Source organism: Schistocerca cancellata, chromosome 1 (genome assembly GCF_023864275.1).
Source record: "Schistocerca cancellata isolate TAMUIC-IGC-003103 chromosome 1, iqSchCanc2.1, whole genome shotgun sequence".
NCBI classification, from domain to species: domain Eukaryota; kingdom Metazoa; phylum Arthropoda; class Insecta; order Orthoptera; family Acrididae; genus Schistocerca; species Schistocerca cancellata.
In genome coordinates, this window is record NC_064626.1 from 1,165,397,110 (window position 1) to 1,165,417,940 (window position 20,831).

Below are 20,831 nucleotides of genomic sequence, written 5' to 3' on the forward strand. Positions count from 1 at the left end.
GGGATCGGTTGGTAGGACATGTTCTGAGGCATCAAGGGATCACCAATTTAATACTGGAGGGCAGCGTGGAGGGTAAAATCGTAGGGGGAGACCAAGAGATGAATACACTAAGCAGATTCAGAAGGATGTAGGTTGCAGTAGGTACTGGGAGATGAAGAAGCTTGCACAGGATAGAGTATCATGGAGAGCTGCATCAAACCAGTCTCAGGACTGAAGACCACAACAACAACAACCACCCACTAGTAGTGTCTTCATTTCTGGTGGCAGCCGTCCTTACTACCACTCAAGACTTCCTTTCTCATTTGCAAATTTCTTCTGTGGAAACTATGATTTTTCCAAGAACATCTGCAACAGCAGTGCTAAATATATCTGAGCACTTTTACTCTAAAAACATTTGAAAAGGCAGATCACATGCAAAAAGTAAGCAAGCACATATCATGCACTCATGACCACCACCTCTGGCAGATTGGACCAAAATTCAACTGGTCTGAGCTGCCAGAGATGGTGGTCATGTGTGTGTGAGGTGTGCTTTGCTGCGTGAATTGATGTGTGTATGCATATGTTTCTTTTCCTGATGAAGTCTGTGGCCGAAATGTTTAATTTTGTGCCTGTCTGCAACTTTTAACTTTACAGTAAATAGCAATCTATCTTTAACTTAAATTGTTGACATTCCATCCCAGAGTTTCCATTGTTTAATAAAACACACTTTTGTAGCTTAAAAACCTGTTAGAGCATTCAGAGACTATGTGATGTGGTAAAAGCTAATCTGACAACGTTATCATTACTGCAGCAAAATGTGAAGAGAGACATACCCAAGACTGTTTTCTCTTTTTCAGTTCCAAGCAGCTTCCTATCATCCCTGTTCTTGAGTTTACCAGGGGCTTCAGCAATTGGCAGTGATGAATTGAACACCAGAAGCTTGCCAGCACATTCTGCAGCCTGGAAAAGAAGTTATATTATCTATTCCTCATTAACCAACATTTTCTATTATAAGTGAAATAAGTAAACCCCTGATACTGTTTACAGCTTGTTTATTGGTTAAAAAATAAATTTGAAATGACGAAGGACAATCCTAGGCTGGAATATGGATTGACACACATGGAATTCCAGCCATGGCATCAGGAAAAAGTAGCACCCCCCTTCTCTCTCTCTCTCTCTCTCTCTCTCTCTCTCTCTCTCTCTCTCTCTCTCTCTCTCTCTGTGTGTGTGTGTGTGTGTGTGTGTGTGTGTGTGTGTGTGTGTGTGTGTAGAAAGTCCACATTAAGGTGCAAAATAATTCTTTCACATCCTGTAAGACTGTATCAATAGACTGTATCAGAGAATAATTAGTTTCATTAATGAAAATGCACATAAACTGCTTTAATTGAAGGATACAAATACAAACAAAATTCCATTTTTGAAAAAAAGTTTTCAAAATTTTGCTAAACACTGTTCACAATGAATTCAAAGGAAATGGCCATTGTTGAAAATTCATTACAAAATGCAATATGCCAAGATGGTGGAAATCTGAGCTTGGCAACAGTTGAACATAATGCACCAACTCCTGAACTGGCCGATGGCTACCAAAATAAGCAGGTTGGCATCGATGTGCAAGGGCACTGAGGAGCTCCCACTTAGTAAATGGGGCGGTCTAGGATTCATTGCGGTTTGTAGTGAACGAGAGGACTTTCCCTTCCAGCTGCTGTTTGAGAGTGCGAAAGGCTGGGGGGTTAATTCTCTGATGCAGAGGCTCGAGCATAGTGCTCAGCAAAGTGCTCAGCAATCGTGTTTGCATCAGTAGATAACATGCCATTTATTTTAACACCAGGAACACCTGTTGGGATCTTACACCCAAAAATATGTCTGATCTTTGCCCAGACTTGGGAAGGTGACGTGTGGCACCCAATGGTTGAGACGTATCTCCCCCAACACTCCTGCTTCTGTCATCTGATAAGTTGGTGAACGTGGGCACAGAGCCGTGTAAAGGCTATGAGATGCTCCACGGATGGGTGCCGCTTATGTTGCTGTACAGCTCACCAACACTCCGTAATGCTTCAGCGACTTCCTGCATCCACTAAGGGACTGCCTTTCACTGGGGGCACCGTAACGAGTGAGGAACCATGTTTTCTGCCACAGAAATGATTGTTGTAGTTACCTGCTCAACCATCACATCGATGTTCCCGTGTGGGGGAGATTCAATGATGACAGCAGAGGTGAAAGTTTCCCAGCCCGTCTTGTTTAAAGCCCATCTGGGCAGGCATCCGTGGGCCTGATACCGGGGCAGTGACAGGAAGATGGGGAAGTGGTCACTACCACACAGGTCATTATGTGCTCTCCAGTGGATAGATGGGAGAAGTCCTGGGCTGCAGATTGATAAATCAATGGCCAAGTAACTACCATGAACCACACAAACGTGTAGCGGCCCCAGTATTTCAGAGGCAGAGGTCGAACTGAGACAAAGTTTCGATGTCTCTGCCCCGGCCAGTAAGCACAGTGCTACCCCACAAGGGGTTATGGGCGTTAAAAATCACCCAAAAGTAGGAAAGGTTAAGTGCAGTGGTCATCAAACTTTTTTGGGCCAAAACTAACAATATGATGTGGCACCTCGGGCCGCAGATTTCCAATCTTTTTATTAACTGGCAAACCATGTAAATGGCGTTTTATGAACCTCCAATAGACTAGCTATAGTAAAGAAGCAAGATGTTTACCACTGACTTTCTAGCACTTATCATTAAAGTCTATACCATTCGGACCACTATGTGTAGAATGTTCTCTGTTTCATATTGTTGCCACCCTCAAATGACCCATAAATTGTAACACTGTAATTGCCTGACGAAATGTTGCTGCGCTGTCTTTGTGAACAGATGGTTAATAACAGCAAATGTACTTATACTTAAATGTTTGTGTAACATGAGACACGATCACAACTGTTTTCTACACGTTTTGAAAGTCATTCTTCTTCAACTCACTTGACTGAAACTACAACAGTCTTAATTTTATTTCATACTAGATGAGATACCTGGCATTGGCTAGATATGTATTTATTCCAATCTTATGTTATTCTGTCTCTTCTGTCCTTCACTCTGTCTTCCATCTCGACTTACCCCTCACTCACCATCTCTTCACCCTTTTATCTATCCATTTTGCTCTCCTCCTGTATGTGTCCATGTCCTCCTCCCCCTTCTCCCTCCACATTACCATCCCTCAACCCAATAAGACGTTACCTTTGCTTACCCCCTAATATTTCCTTACAGATTGAAAATAATGTGTGTATCAGTGTGGGTGAAATTGATCCGAGGGTTTAAGAGGAGAAGTGGAGGATAAACAAACAAACAAACACACAGCATGAGGCACATGCACCCATTTGTTGTCAACACTGAGAAACAAACAAGGAGACATTTCCATTATTACGTCCCCTTCCACCGCAACGACAAATCTATCTGCCCCTGTACCAAGTGGCACCTGTAAAGGTGATAGAACAACTTTACGCGCTCCTACTTACAACTCTTCCAGTATATTTTTCATTTGACGAAGGAGACAGGTAAAACCGACAGCTACAAACCATTTATTCTTTACCGGATTTGGATATATATATCATTTGTCATTCTTCAGAAACCGTAAACATTAGCACCTGTTGAAATGAAATAGTACTTCCAGAAACAAACCACTCACAACTGTTGGATGTATGCGATTCCTTCGCCAAATAACATTGCTGTGCAGTTGCTGACAACAATAAGCCATGTTTATGACACTGAAATTCTGCAATACAGGGAAAAAGATTTTTAAATACCCATCTGTCAGTTTGACAACTATTAGATTATGAGGGATATATTCGTAGGAGACAAACGAGTAGTTGTGTCATGGTGTCAACAATTACATTTTTAGTCAGTCTTCACAGGAGTCGAGTGATGAGACTGACTGGAATAATCGTTGAGGTAGCATGAGTCAACAATGACATATGCCATTCACAGACTTTCACAGAATGACTGTCACCATGTTTACGAGTGTTGAAAAGTGCATAAAATGCTGCTGATCAAATTTCAATAAACTGGAAAAAAGCATACAGTGCATCTCACTAATTCATTCCAGTTTAATTATCTCTGTGAAAATAAAATTCACATGACATGCATAATCTTACAATATTCATGTAGCTAGGCAGGAGCATATGAAGAGTGAAGGGAAGGAAGGGAACCATTAGTAATTTTGAGCCACTACCGAAATCAAATCTGGGATCAGTGTATCTTGTTCCTGAAATATATTTTAAAGTACTTTCATGCAAGATGAGATAGATAATTTATTAAAATAATATATTACATTACATTATTCAAATGGCCACAAAAACTTTAATGTAATTACATTAATCTCAAACTTTCAAAAATGTACAAATAAATAAGAAATTTAAAAAATAAGAAAAGGACAGAGGCACTGCACATGCAACAGGCTATATAAGAAAGCTACAGCTCTCTAATTTAATCTGGTTTTTATTCATTTTAATTTCAAAACAAATGTAAATACAAATATATAATTTTTTCAATCATGTGACTTGTGATGTTGAACTTTTTAGGCTATGTTGTTGATATCTGCGTTGTTTGGGCTGCATGCAATCCTCATTGCATTTTCTAAATGTATTTTTAAGGTACTTCATTTCTGGAAATGAAGCTTCATGAGGGTAAGTTGAAGGAAATAGTGTTAAAATGAACTGTGCACAGTCTCGTTAATTTTTATAATTGTTAAGCACACATTTCCAAAATTCAGAGAACGATGTTCTATAAACAGAGCTTTAAGCTGTGTGTCATGCTGAAGTTGGATTATTTCATTTAGCAAATTAGTTTTAGGAAATCCAAATTGGCAAAATAATTTGAGATCATCATGTCCAACATGCCTAGGGTTCTCTACGAGAATGGAACAACTTCGAATATTTGTAACATCTGCAAATCTGCTTTTTATTTCTTCCAAATAGGCTTCCAAATATTCTTTCATGTTTTGGTAAATAGTTTCAGTGATAGTTAAGCCTGATCGGAGCATAGCAACAATTGAAAAATTAGACAGATCTTTTACTTCGAGTTCATTTATATGTAATTGCAGTTTGGCTTCAAATGCAAATATTTTGTTAGTCATTTGCCCAAGTATCTTGTTTGGTCCTTGCAATTCCAAGTTAAGTGTGTTGAGTTTTTGTGTAGTATCAGTCGAAAAAGCTGTAAGTATCCACCATTCATCATCATCAAGTTCAGGATAATTTTTGCAACTTTGTTGTAAGAATAAAATAATTTCAGATTTCAAATTGACAAAACGTTCCAGCACTTTTCCTTTGCTTAGCCATCTGACAGCAGTATGTAGGAGAACAACACTGTAACAAGCTTGCAATTCCTGCAGAAGTTCTTTAAATTTTCGGTGATTAAGTTCATGGGCACGAATGAAACTTATAACGCTTATAACTGTTTGCATAACGTTCTTCAATTTGGTATTTGAAATTTGATATGCCAAACTTTCATGATGCAGTAAGCAGTGAATGGAGAGTAAATTTGGCAAATTCCATTCCTCCTTAGTCAGTGCTATCAAACCATTGTTGACACATGTCATTGACAGACAATCATCTGTACATACTGATATTAATTTGCTCATAGGTAAGTCCTTTTTTTCACAAATTCTTTAATTGCACCCACAAAATCACATCCTTTGTATGACCTTTCATGGTTATAATTGCTAAAAAAATCTTCCTCTATTACTCCATCATTTGCGCAGTAACACACAAATAATGAAAACTGAGCCATTGAAACTAAATCTGTACTGGAATCGCATGCAAGCTGAAGTATTTGTATAGTTTGTCTTTATTAATTACTGCCTCAAACATACATTTTGAAATATCTTCTATATGACGTCAACAGGTAGATTCTGAAAGTGTGAGCTTATTTATTTCAGCTGATATTTGTTTAGTGTTCGAGAAATTTTGAAACAATGTTTCAGAAACAGTCATCATACATTGCTTCACTAATTCAGCATCAGTGAAAACTTTCATATTTTTTGCCAGAATATTACATACTTGGTTTGATGCTCTTGTGACAGCCTCACTTTGCCCAACTGCTGCTAACAATGTTTTGTTGACGATGAATGGTAGATTTTAGATGAGCAATTTTTTCCTTTCTTTCATTTGCACTCAAAGGAAAAGCTACTGTAAATGAATTGTGCTTACTTGTGTAGTGGCAAAATAAATTGTATCTCTTCAGTCCCACAATAGTATCCCGGCATATTAAGCAAGTGGCAGTATCTTCTTTGTGTACACTTATAAAGCAAAACTCTTCTTCCCATATTTCTTGGAAACTTCTTTTCTCTTCACATATTTTCCTCTTGGTCACTGTTCTTGAGGTTACATCAGACATTATTTAATCCACTAATAATTATATCACCAAATATGAGCACAAATACACTCAATATGCGACGAACGCTCAGGGACACCGAAACTTAGTTCACGACTGACACGACAAAGCTAACAATGAGGCAGCTGCGAGACAAATCCACTGCCGACAAACAAATGGCCATGGGCATGCGGCGCATTTGATGCACGGCTCACATTGTTGGTTAGCAGGCCGCTCATGCCTTTAGAACTGCGGAACACTGGCGAGTGGCACGTTAAATTAAAGTGGTGGATGGTGTTCCGTTACCTAATTACTTCCCCGACTTTAATCACAATTCTACGCAGTTTCCGTAAACAAAATACAACTACGCCAGACGAGTAGATAACTAATGCTACCCGTGCGAAGCCGAGGAGGGTTGCGGGCTGCACGAAAACATGATCTGGGCCACAAGCGGCCCACAGGCGGCAGTTGATCAATCACTTCAGTTAATACATTGAGGGATACTGCACCATCTGGAGGAAGAATACATTGCAGACAGTTATTTCCTGCGTCGTCGTCATTCTGACAGCCACAACTTCAAGAGGGGGTTTGAAGGGGCACATGTTCACTACGGACTGAGGTTAGGACATAAACGCCAACTCCACCTGACACTTTATTTTAGTCACTACGGTTCTTGTAATATCCCTTATAGCCGCAGAGGACAGGGGTCCGCATTGCCAGGAACCAGGTTTCCTTGACGGCAATGCAGAAAGCAGGTGTAAAGCTTAACAGTTGCCATAGCTCAGCCAGACAGTGGAAAAAACCGCCGCAATTCCACTGGAGGAAGGCGTCATTGTGAGACTGTGAAGGTATGGAACATTCAATGAGGCAGTTTACATCTCAGAGTCACCTGCTGCCACCGACTATTTGCCTGAGCAGTCTATATCCATTGTGTCTGAGGGTCCAGTGATATGTAGGTCCTTAGTGGACGCCAGAATCTCCACCGTATCTACAGATTCAGAGCTTGTAGGTAATGGTGGTGTGGGTGCCACCACAATTCCCTTGGTCATGGGGATTTTCTTTTTGGATTTCTCTCGCTGCTCCTTGGATTTCCCTGGCTAGGAGAACTTCACTGATTCACTCTACAGGACTGAGGATGAGCGTGAAGCCCTATGACCAGCTGTTTTTGGGCTCTTCAGCCACTGATGGGTGTCATCTTTCCCACTAGCGGAAATCTTGGAAGGGAGTGACCCAAAGGACCCCATAATAGTGACAGGAGCCGAAAACGACTTATGCTTCTCCAGCTCAGAAGTGGGGACTGATATCCCCTATGGTTGGGGGCAGGGGTTGCTCTTGAAGTATGTGGTGCAACAGGGAGTGAAATGCCCCTCACCATCAAGGGGGCAGGTGTATTCTTCTGGCTCTGAGAGGTGACTGGGGTTGGTGGAGCTGATGGGGCTAGAACTGTTGTTGCAGCGACGTTAGACTGTCATACGTACGGGATGTAGGCTTTCAAATTTCCTCTTAGCCTCAGAGTAGGTCAGTCGGTCCAGCATTTTGTACTCTTTTCTTTCTGGAGAATCCTGCAGTCAGGCGAGCAAGGCGAATGGTACTCTCCGCAGTTGACACAGATGGGAGGTGGGGCACATGGAGTATTGGGATGTGATGGGAGTCTGCAATCTCGACATGTGACGCTGGAAGTACAGTGGGAAGACATAAGGCCGAGCTTCCAGCACTTAAAGCACCACATTGGAGGAGGGATATAGAGCTTTACATCACAGCAGCAGACCATCACCTTGACCTTGTCGGGTAATTTATCACCCTTGAAGCCCAAGATGAAGGTACCAGTGGTAGCCTGATTATCCCTTGAACCCCGGTGGACAAGCCATATGAAATTTACACCTCGCTGCTCTAAATTGGTGCGCAGCTCATCATCGGACTGCAAAAGAAGGTCCCTGTGAAACAAGATACCCCGGACCATATTTAAGGGTATACGGAATGAGTTTTTCGATGAAAAAATTGATTTTTGGGTAAATGCATTTTCGAAAAATTTAGACTCTCCTGTTTAATACCATGTATAAAATATTTGGATGACATGAATAGAACTATTTTAAATAATTTTTTAAAATAATTTCGACACAATGTTCCGCACCTTGTATATGAGACGCGAAATATACCTGATATAGACAGCCTTGCCAGAGATATAATTGAGCACAAGAGAGTTAGCTTTTCTGTTGGCTACACTGCTAGACAGTTGACAATAGATTTTGCACCATTTGTACTGTTTCCTTTGTGAGTACATCCATGTCATTGTTGTGAAAGTCGTATGTGGAGAAGTCATTTAGTTTTCTTTCCATCAACATGCCAAGACCTAGTCTGAAGGTATTTAGAAAGCGTGTACATTGGCGCAAGAAAGTAAAGTGTACTAAAAATTCGTCTTTCATCAGTATCTGATGTCCCAGTAGCGACTAACACCCAGTAGCATTGAGTGATGCTGCTGCCACTACACCGGAAAGTGCTTCAAGAAGAAAACTAGCTGGAATTGAAGAAGAATACAAGAAACTAAATGCTGGGACTATAAATATGAAGTAATTAACGTCTCTTTATTATCAGACGTTTTGGAGAACAATGTGTGCTGCAAACAATGTGGAAAATGTAGTGTTTCATTGAAAACAAACTTACATGTAGGACCTGCTTGTGAATTAGAGTTGATGTGCAGTTATTGCAAACACAGTGTTACTTTCTTCAATTCCTCACATGTTACTGCAGATACAGGTAAACTATACGATATAAACATTAGACTGGTTTATGGATTACGGTGTATAGGAAAGGGCAGGGCTGCAGGTGCCATGTTGTGTGGTGTGATGAACCTCCCTCCTCCACCTTCAAAATTTAACATACACATAATTGCAATACGCTCTGCTGTAGAAGATGTGGCACAGGAAAACATGAAATATGCTGTTGAGGAAGCAGTTGTTGAAAATAATAATAGCAGAGACTTGTCCATAACTTTTGATGGAAGCTGGCAGAAGAGAGGCCACACATCTCTGAATGGTGTAGTAACAGCTACAAGTGTGGACACTGGTAAGGTAGTTGATGTGGCAATACTTGATGCAAGGAGAAAATGAAAACTAAACATGAAGAGGAGTGCATGGCAAATTACTATGGGTCAAGTGGTGGTATGGAAGTTGCTGGTGTAAGAAGTATTTATCAACGCTCAGTAAAATGGTACAACGTTAGATACATAAATTATCTTGGAGATGGTGACTCAAAGGCTTTCAAAGAAATTGAGGAACTGAGACCCTATGGTAACGATGTGAAAATTTCGAAACTGGAGTGTGTTGGCCATGTTCAGAAAAGGATGGGATCAAGACTTCGACGGCTCAAAGCTAGCATGAAAGGCAAGAAATTGAGCGATGGAAAAACTTTAGATGGGAAAAATAGACTGACAGATGCTACAATAGATCATATTCAGAAGTGCTATGGTCTAGCAATAAGACAGAATACAGCAGATGCAGAATTAATGAGAAGAGTAGTCTGGGCTCTGTTTTTTCATACAGCTTCAAACAATGAGAACCCCCAACATGGGCTATGTCCAAAAGGAGGCGATAGTTGGTGCAAGTACAACAGAGGCAAGGTAACTAAGAAACAATACAATCACCCTCATCACCTGCCACCTGCCATAACGGATGAAATAAAACCAATATTCCAAGACCTCGCAGATATTAGTCTCCTAAGAAATGTCTTCATGGCTGGACTCAAAATCCAAATGAGTGTGTGAACCACGTGATATGGAATAGACTACCTAAAACTGTGTTTGTGGGTATAAACACACTTCACTTTGGCGTTTATGATGCTGTTTCATCATTCAATCAGGGCAATATAACAAAGTGCAAAGTTCTGCAGAAGTTGGGGCTCTGTGTAGGACTACGAACAGCCGCAGCTATGCTTTGTTTGGACAACAAACGGTTTAGGTCTTCAGATAATGCCATAAAAGTATATTCTAAGATGGCTAGACAGCATAGCAGAGCCATCAAGAGGAAGCTGTTGGACGATTCTGATGATATAAGCTATGGAGCAGGCTTGTACTGAAGTAAAAACTTTAAAGCTAATTTCCCGTAACTTTAGTTTTTTGTGTATAAGGTACATTTTCTCAGGGCCTATTTATAGTAGAAAGATGAAATTTTCTATAGTTGTTCCTTAAGACCTTCTAATATATCTGAATTGAAAGATATGTGGAATTATTTTGTATTAATGGATGTAAATTTTAAAATACTTGTTAAAATGTATAACTTTTTTTAACATTTACAAAAAATAAAATATCTGAAAAACTATACATTATTTTTTCAAAATTAATAATTCAGCATAAAAGCAGAACATATATTTGCGTTCTGTGAAAAAATCAAGAGTATCGTCCAAATAACAAATGAGAAAATGTTCCTAACTTTTAGCTCAATTTAACATTGTAAGCATAGGGCGTTCTGTATACCCTTAAGCTCTTATAGGGTGTACTGGTTACAGAAACATCCCCTAGCTTGTCACAAGCGAGTAAGGCCTGTGAGTGGGCAGAGGATGCTGTTTTGATCAAGACTGATCCAGATCTCATTTTGGACACGCCCTCCACCTCCCCAAGCTCGTCCTCTAAATGCTCAACAAAAAACTGAGGCTTCATCGTCATGAAAGATTCCCTATCAGCTCTTGAAAATACAAGGTACCGGGGCGAATAAGAGCTGCTGCCATCCTTAGCCTGATGTTCCTCCCATGGTGTGGCCAGGGAAAGGAACAATTTGGGGTCATACTTCTGTGCGTTGAATTGAGCCTGTGAACACTTAGAGACTGCTGGTGTTTGACCACCAGCACGAGATGATGTACTACACTTCATCGCGTGTAATCCGCCCTGATGCCACACGCTCTGACCAGGGACTCTGACCAGGAGCCCTCCCCACAGGCGCCACCCACTCAAAGCAGAGGCCACCTGGCAGGATGGCCATTGCCAGGAGTCCTGATGCCCCAGGGTGATGAGTATCTACCGTATTTACTCGAATCTAAGCCGCACCTGAAAAATGAGACTTGAAATAAAGGAAAAAATAATTCCCGAATCTAAGCCGCACCGGAAATTTGAGACTCAAAATTCAAGGGGAGAGTAAAGTTTTCGGCCGCACCTCCAAATCGAAACAAAGTTGGTCTATTGTAATATGAGACACAATTTAGGTCGAATGAATGACGATACAGCTACAGTAGTTTGGTTCGAGTCGTAAGCTTAGCAGTTAAGCTTTACCAGGTAGCCATTGCTACGCGTCAGGCGCTCCGTCCGTATTTGTATGGGTACCCTTCCTTTTTCACATGCTTCGTCTGGTTTGAATCGATTGCTTATTTTGCTTTGATCTGATAAGTGCTGTTTTCTTTGTTATAGGTGTTCGCGTCACTCTAAGCTGAAAATGCATTACTGTACTGTGTCACGCATTGTTTGTCGCATTCTGATAGTGCGTGTTTACGGCCTGTCGCCGCTCGCGGCATGGCTTGCTTTTGTGCGCGCTACCGCCGCTTACAATTAAAAAAAAAAAAAAAAAAAAAGAGAGAGTAATCGTCTCATTAGCGAAACAATGGCAAGAGACTGCTATTTGTTGTTACTTACACTGTTGCTTTCTTTGATAATGATCAACAAGAACCAAATAATAGACTGCGTATGATAGAACATGTTCTGAACGAGAGTTACGCGAAAATGTTTCTCCGTTTGAAAATCTCTGTGGCCGCTTCTTTAGTGCATCAAATTCTGCACAGAAATTAGTCATCTTGGAATTAAAAATCTAGTCAGTTGCCATGCTTCATTTCTGACAGTATCACTATTAGGCATAAGAATAATACGAATATAAACATGACACGATACGCATATTCTTCCGCGTTTGCTGTTGTCTCACTCTAGTTTCGTAGTTTATTAGGCAGGCAGGATTTAAATGAGATAGCAGCAAACACGAAAGAATACATGACAAAATGTTGATATTCGTATTATTCTTATGGTGAAGAGAATACTGCATGTGATTCACATTTCATCAGGTTCCTATTAGCAACCATCTCTTCTCACAGGTAGGAAAAAATTCAGAAAGTAGAGTTGGCCATATTGACAAACATCCCAAACAGTCTTGCATGTCGGATTTTCGTAGTACATCGAAATTCTGCTACATTCGAAGATGAACAATACGGAATTTGTATTTACTTTGTTGGATAATGTATGAAAGTGCAGTGGTCGAAACTCGGGGCGGAGAAAAAAAAGCTCGTCTTCCACTTTTTTTTTTAAATGACGCGGATGTTTTGGCGCCATGCGTGTGTAGCGCTACATATATTCGACGGCAGAAGTTAGTTGTGGCAGCACCTACCAACATTTTTCAGAACTTCCACTTGCTTTGCACTCGATTCTAAGCCGCAGGCGGCTTTTTGGATTACAAAAACCAGAAGAAAAGTGCGGCTTAGATACGAGTAAATACGGTACTCCTCAGCATACTTGGGGAGTTAACGGCACAGGCATCAGTGGAGCGATCCTTGTTTGGTGAGGGGGCTACAACAAACAGGGTACATGGCAGCCCCACCACAACCGACTGGCTACCGTGCTGGATATCAGGTGTAACCAGGCAAAGAAGTCCATCATCATCGTCAGCATAGAAAATGATACTGCACAGTTGATGGAAAAATACGCACCCAGGAGGGTGACCTCACCCAACAGCTGTAGAATGTGCCAAAGTGCAGATCCATGTCAATAAAGGATGTGATAGGACTTAGTGCATGATGGTCATGATGCACCATGTAAAGCACCCTTCCCAATTTGCTCACTCTTCACAGGGGACCATCAGATAAAGACCGAAATGTGAGAGACTCCTTTTAGTCACCTCTTATGACAGGCAGGAATACCTCGGGCCTATTCTAACCCCCGGACCTGCAGGGTGTTGGCTTTACTAGAATCACAGAGAGTGAAACTATGCAATGAACTCTGTTTAGGTGCAGGCAGAATGGGCTAGGACCACTGTTGTTTTATCTCCCTGCACTAATAAAATCAATTTAAATTTATGTAAATATTCAAAAGCAATATCAATTACTGAGCTAACAAACTACATGAAAGTAATGAGAGGGACTTTAAATCTTACAAAATATTTCTGTATTTAATACAACAACTCAAATGACAAACAATAAATTAATGAATAAAAAAGAAGGGGATCCTGAGGGAGGGAGGTGAGGGGTTCATGTGGTAGTACATGCATTGTGCTCAAGTGACAACGTATCCACCTGAGCCACAGAATTCAAAATTTCATAGTGCAGTGCTCCCATACCCAACGGTAGATGAAAAGGAGTGTAAAAAGTGATAGTGTCAAGAGCAGAGAGCCACGTAAAATGTTTAGTGACTTTCACACAGTTATATGAATAATTCATAGTACAGAAAAATACGAACAGAAAACAATGGAGCAACAATTAATATTAATTAATGGGTAATATAAGCATAAATGGTATAATGATGGTGTACTGACAGTAATGAAATGTTATATAGGCAAGAACAGCAAGAACAGCATTAAATAAATAAATACCAAACTGAAACATGAGAGGGAAAAGACTTCCAACATTGCTGAAACATATGGGGAACTAACCTCATATATTCTGAAATCCCACGAAACTGAAATATGCTGCACTTTTACAGAGTGTACAATGTTTGATTTTCAAAACCCAATTAATAATGCCAATACACAAAGAAAAAATAATTCATAAAAAAACATGTAGAACAAAAAAATCAGACTGCACACTAGTCTACATAGTGAAGATGTCACCCATTTGCAATTGCAATTGTAGAAGTTTCCTGCATTCTGAAGAAATACTTTGAAATCTGTCCATTGTGCACCATTACTGTGAAGTCACAGGTGGAAGAAGTTGTTTAAAAGCTCGAATTGTCATTCAAAACTGGAACAACAAGTACACAAATACTTTATTTGAGAATGTCATTATGGGAAAATTCTTTTTATCCTGGGGAGCCTGTTTGACTTATGCAATGGAGAATTTTGAAAAGAGCTATGAAGATGAGGAGAGTTAATAGAATGTTACACCATTACAGGAATGTCAAAATAATTAGCTCTGGAGCAAGAAGAGTTTTCTGTTTTGAATTGTATGATCAACAGCAGTCTCCAATTACTTTACTAAAAATATTATTAAACCATTACCTTTAGGGCTTCCAAGCCTGCCTGGATAGCAGGTCCAAGCACTGTTTCTGTCTCACGTGTATCTCCAAACATCTCAGGGATCTGCTCCATCAGACTGTCCAGTACAGTCTCTGATTCAGCTGGATCACACAGGAAACCATCCAGCAAAGGAACAAACATGTCCTGCACATCTCCCACAACCATCATCTGTGGCTGAGCTAGGCATCCCTATTGAAGTAAAAAAAAAGAAAAAAAAAAAGTAAGGTATTAAATAAAATTGACAATGTACTACAAATCAAAAAAATATGTTCTTGTTGTTGTTGTTGTGGTCTTCAGTCCTGAGACTTGTTTGATGCAGCTCTCCATGCTACTCTATCCTGTGCACGCTTCTTCATCTCGCAGTACTTACTGCAATCTAAATACTTCTGAATCTGCTTAGTGTATTCATCTCTTTGTCTCCCTCTACAATTTTTACCCACCATGCTGCCCTCCAATGCTAAATTTGTGATCCCCTGATGCCTCAGAACATGTCCTACCAACCGGTCCCTTCTTGTCAAGCTGTGCCACAAACTCCTCTTCTCCCCAATTCTATTCAATACCTCCTCATTAGTTATGTGATCTACTCATCTAATCTTCAGCATTCTTCTGTAGCACCACATTTCGAAAGTTTCTATTCTTTTCTTGTCCAAACTATTTATCGTCCATGTTTCACTTCCATACATGGCTATACTCCAAACTTTCATAAATGACTTCCTGACACTTAAATCTATACTCGATGTTAGCAAATTCCTCTTCTTCATAAATGCTTTCCTTGCCATTGCCAGTCTACATTTCATATCCTCTCTACTTCGACCATCATCAGTTATTTTGCTCCCCAAATAGCAAAACTCCTTTACTACTTTAAGTGTCTCATTTCCTAATCTAATTCCCTAAGCATCACCCGACTTTATTCGACTACATTCCATTATACTCGTTTTGCTTTTGTTGATGTTCATCTTATATCCTACTTTCAAGACACTGTCCATTCCGTTCAACTGCTCTTCCAAGTCCTTTGCTGTCTCTGACAGAATTACAATGTCGTCGGCGAACGAGGTCGGCTTCTACCAGTTTTTCCATTCGTCTGTAAAGAATTCGCGTTAGTATTTTGCATCCGTGACTTATTAAACTGATAGTTCGGTAATTTTCACATCTGTCAACACCTGCTTTCTTTGGGATTGGAATTATTATATTCTTCTTGAAGTCTGGGGATATTTCGCCTGTCTCATACATTTTGCTCACCAGATGGTAGAGTTTTGCCAGGACTGGCTCTCCCAAGGCAGTCAGTAGTTCTAATGGAATGTTGTCTACTCCCGGGGCCTTGTTTCGACTCAGGTCTTTCAGTGCTCTGTCAAACTCTTCACGCAGTATCATATCTTCCATTTCGTCTTCATCTCCTCTTCCATTTCCATTATATTGTCCTCAATAACATCGCCCTTGTATAGACCCTCTATATACTCCTTCCACCTTTCTGCTTTCCCTTCTTTGCTTAGAACTGGGTTTCCATATGAGCTCTTGATATTCATACAAGTCGTTCTCCTTTCTCCAAAGGTCTCTTTAATTTTCCTGTAAGCAGTATCTATCTTACCCCCTAGTGAGATAAGCCTCTACATCCTTACATTTATCCTCTAGCCATCCCTGCTTAGCCATTTTGCACTTCCTGTCGATCTCATTTTTGAGACGTTTGTATTCCTTTTTGTCTGTTTCACTTACTGCATTTTTGTATTTTCTCCTTTCATCAATTAAATTCAGTATCTCTTCTGTTACCCAAGGATTTCTACTAGCCCTCGTCTTTTTACCTACTTGATCCTCTGCTGCCTTCACTATTTCATTCCTCAAAGCTACCCGTTCTTCTTCTACTGTATTTCTTTCCCCCATTCCTGTCAATTGTTCCCTTATGCTCTTCCTGAAACTCTGTACAACCTCTGGTTCTTTCAATTTATCCAGATCCCATCTCCTTAAATTCCCACCTTTTTGCAGTTTCTTCAGTTTTAATCTACAGTTCATAACCAATAGATTGTGGTCAGAGTCTACATCTGCCCCTGGAAATGTCTTACAATTTAATACCTGGTTCCTAAATGTCTGTCTTACCATTATATGATCTATCTGATACCTTCTAGTATTTCCAGGATTCTTCCATGTGTACAACCTTCTTTTATTGTTCTTGAACCAAGTGTTAGCTATGATTAAGTTATGCTCTGTGCAAAATTCTACCAGCCGGCTTCCTCTTTCATTTCTTTCCCCCCATCCATATTCACCTACTATGTTTCCTTCTCTCTCTCTTTTCCTACTCTCGAATTCCAGTCACCCATGACTATTAAATTTTCATCTCCCTTCACTACCTGAATAATTTCTTTTATCTCATCATACATTTCATCAATTTCTTCATCATCTGCAGAGCTAGTTGGCATATAAACTTGTACTACTGTTGTAGGTGTGGGCTTCGTATCTATCTTGGCCACAATAATGCGTTCACTATGCTGTTTGTAGTAGCTTACCCGCATTCCTATTGCTTTATTCATTATTAAACCTACTCCTGCATTACCCCTATTTGATTTTGTATTTATAACCCTGTATTCATCTGACCAAAAGTCTTGTTCCTCCCGCCACTGAACTTCACTAATTCCCACTATATCTAACTTTAACCTATCCATTTCCCTTTTTAAATTTTCTAACCTACCTGTCCGATTAAGGGATCTGACATTCCACGCTCCGATCCGCAGAACGCCAGTTTTCTTTCTCCTGATAACGACGTCCTCTTGAGTAGTCCCCGCCCGGAGATCCGAACGGGGGACTATTTTACCTCCGGAATATTTTACCCAAGAGGACGCCATCATCATTTAACCTTACAGTAAAGCTGCATGCCCTCAGGAAAAATTACGGCTGTTGTTTCCCCTTGCTTTCAGCCGTTTGCAGTACCAGCACAGCAAGGCCGTTTTGGTTAGTGTTACAAGGCCAGATCAGTCAATCATCCAGACTGTTGCCCCTGCAACTACTGAAAAGGCTGCTGCCCCTCTTCAGGAACCACATGTTTGTCTGGCCTCTCAACAGATACTCCTCCATTGTGGTTGCACCTATGGTACAGGCATCTGTATCACTGAGGCACGCAACCCTCCCCACCAACGGCAAGGTCCATGGTTCATGGGGTGGGGGGTACTGTGGGAATTAATTTAGGTGGAGCCAGGAATGACAGTCATTTTTGTAAACAGGCTGGGTCTAATACAACTGTCAATCACAGAAGGGTTGGCTGAACCTACTTTCAGACATTTGCAAGCTTTTGAAAAGGTTCTAATGAATAATGTGCTTCCTATGTACATTTTGCTTCAAGGGAAGGAAAGGCCACATAGAGCACAACCTAAGTGGCCTCGAGCGTGTGCAACATATTCACTGTTTATTAGTATTTGCAACCAATTCTCCAATATTGCTAGTTGCTGTTTATTTTCTAGATAAGAATAACTACCACAAAAATTTATAAACACTGCTGGTAATATGTTGTTGCAAATTGGTGAATGCAGTTAGGAATGTAGTCTTAAGGAAAGTAAATGGGACGATAGGGCTCTCAGAATGGATAATGAAAAAGTAAATTCCAATTTGCAATTTGTGAGAACAGCAAATAAAGGCCTTTCTCTGGTGTCAGTAAACTGTGAGAATTATAAGCTGTACTGCAAGTTTTACTTTCAGAGTCACAAAGTATCTATTTAAGTTAAGGTAACTACAGTCCCAGGACTCATCACTCATACTCAGACATGTTGTGAGCAAGTGAACACAATGTTATTCAGCAGCTTTTCTTTACAACTATGGGAGCTGTGTTGTTCACAATCTTATTTAATGCTGTGGCTGGAGTATTCTGAATCTTGGGCCTATTTGTACTGTTGAAAGAACTAAAATCTAGTTGATAATTTAAGAATATTTTCAACCTATGTGTGTGGTATTATTCTTCACATTCCCAAAATAGCTTTGACCTTTGTTGTTCATGTTGCTGCTACATTCAAGTAACTGTTGTACACAATTTACCCACATTTACCTTTATTATTCTTTCTTTGCATTCCTCTCTTAAACAGTTCTGAAGACAGTAATTTTATGTCGTGTCTACTGAAAGCTTGGTGAAAAAGAGACTTGTGGCTTTGATGCAGTTTAATAAAAGATAGTCACACATTTGCAAACACTGGTGCAGAAACTGGATTTAACAAACCAGAGTCTGTTCATTGTGGAAGAGTCTCGACATCATTAAGATCTGTGTACGTCAAACAGAACCAGCTTAAATCTCTGATCTAAAAATCTGCACTTAATACATACTATTATCTAATATAAAAAGGAAAACAATCAATTATTGATAAAATTATTTAAATATTTATTTCAAATTATTTATAAAGATATTAATTTTATCAATACTATTATCTAAACTGTGTAGTATATATGCAAATAGTCTGCAAAGGGAAATGGAACAGACATTTTCTGATGCACAGTATCCAAAACAATGCAGCTTGCCTACCACTTCTAATATCAAACAGGTGATACTTAAACTTTCCACTTCACAAACAATAACTTCCCCTGGAACACTAGAGTCTAATTACTATTCTCCCTAACTCACCAGAAAAAGAAACTGAGGAACTCTGAACAAATGTGAATGAGTTTTTCCTCCTGATCATCGTATCTGAAATTTTGCTAATAGCAAAAATTAAAAGCATCTCTTAACATTAAAAAAGTCAAATCAGAGTCATAATTTACTTAAAGGAAAGACTTACCTTCACATTGTAAAAATGCACAGTGCTGTTGTAAGTTATAAAGCCCACTTTCATGCTAGATCTCTCAGCACCCATTTCTTTCGGAAGCAGTTTCAGTATTTCTTTCATCTCCCTGCAGAGAAGGTGGATGAGCCCAGATTTGATGTTATTATAAGACACATCAATAACAAAGATGACTGCAGGTGGTTTTGGGAAGGTGTTATTCTGTAAATAACAGTCCACTGTAAGTATAATGCATTTATACAAAACCATCTTCAATAAAAATAGTCACATAGGCAAGTTCAATAAGTCTGAAAGTGCACATTATTTTGTAGCACATTCCAAAAGCAGATGTAGCTTACAATACACAGTAGTGAATCAATTAAGTAAGGCGGATAAAAATGGGTCAATCCACCTGGATTGAATATCCAATACATACCAACACTAAGTATCAACTCTAACCCTCAGCCCAGAAAGTTTTGAGACTGGATAAATAAAAAATACAGAAACACTAGAATGGTTTTAATGCTTCAAATGTTCACCCCCTCCCCCACCTGAGTACAACAAACAACTTTTATACAACCCTGTGAAATTATCAAAACTCCTTCTTTGGGAGGGTGTTCAATTTGTGCATCACTATGACTTTAAAGTCACTTGTGTGTGTGTGTGTGTGTATGTGTGTATATACCTAAAAACAAAGATGATGTGACTTACCAAATGAAAGTGCTGGCAGGTTGACAGTTTGTTTTTAGGTATATTTTTCCAACGTGGAATGTTTCCTTCTATTATAACTATATATATATATAGAGACTTACCCAACAAAAGCGCTGGCAGGTCGATAGAAACACTTATTTGTGTTTCTATCGACCTGCCAGCGCTTTTGTTGGGTAAGTCTCATCATCTTTCTTTTTAAATAATTTTCCCACGTGGAATGTTTCCCTCTTTTATATATATATATATATATATATATATATATATATATAAAACAAAGATGATGTGACTTACCAAATGAAAGTGCTGGCAGGTCGACAGACACACAAACGAACACAAACATACACACAAAATTCAAGCTTTCGCAACAAACTGTTGCTTCATCAGGAAAGAGGGAAGGAGAGGGAAAGACGACAGGATGTGGGTTTTAAGGGAGAGGGTAAGAGTCATTCCAGTTCCGGGAGCGGAAAGACTTACCTTAGGGGGGAAAAAAAGGATGGGTATACACTCGCGCACACACACATCTCCATCCACACGTATACAGACACAAGCAGACATATTTAAAGACAAAGAGTTGGCCCATATGGACATATGTCTGCTTGTGTCTGTGTATATGCGGATGGATATGTGTGTGTGCGGGCGCGCGCGCGCGAGTGTATACCTGTCCTTTTTTCCCCCTAAGCTAAGTCTTTCCGCTCCCGGGATTGGAATGACTCATTACCCTCTCCCGTAAAACCCAAATCCTTTTGTCTTTCCCTCTCCTTCCCTCTTTCCTGACGAGGCAACCGTTAGTTGCGAAAGGTAGAATTTTGTGTGTATGTTTGTGTTTGTTTTTGTGTCTATCGACCTGCCAGCGCTTTTGTTTGGTAAGTTTC

General features: G+C 39.9%; 1 protein-coding gene across 3 annotated transcripts in view; it reads right to left on the bottom strand.

Moving 5' to 3' along the window:
• LOC126093805 (protein transport protein Sec24C) overlaps nt 1–20,831 on the bottom strand; it is a 121,728-nt gene that overhangs the window by 31,297 nt on the left and 69,600 nt on the right. For all 3 annotated transcript variants that reach the window (XM_049908748.1, XM_049908749.1, XM_049908747.1), the window contains exons 9-11: nt 19,267–19,470; nt 14,507–14,713; nt 813–939 (exon numbers count right to left, since the gene is read on the bottom strand). In XM_049908748.1, coding sequence (XP_049764705.1) covers nt 813–939; nt 14,507–14,713; nt 19,267–19,470 — 538 coding nt within the window. The remainder of the gene's footprint in view (nt 1–812; nt 940–14,506; nt 14,714–19,266; nt 19,471–20,831) is intronic.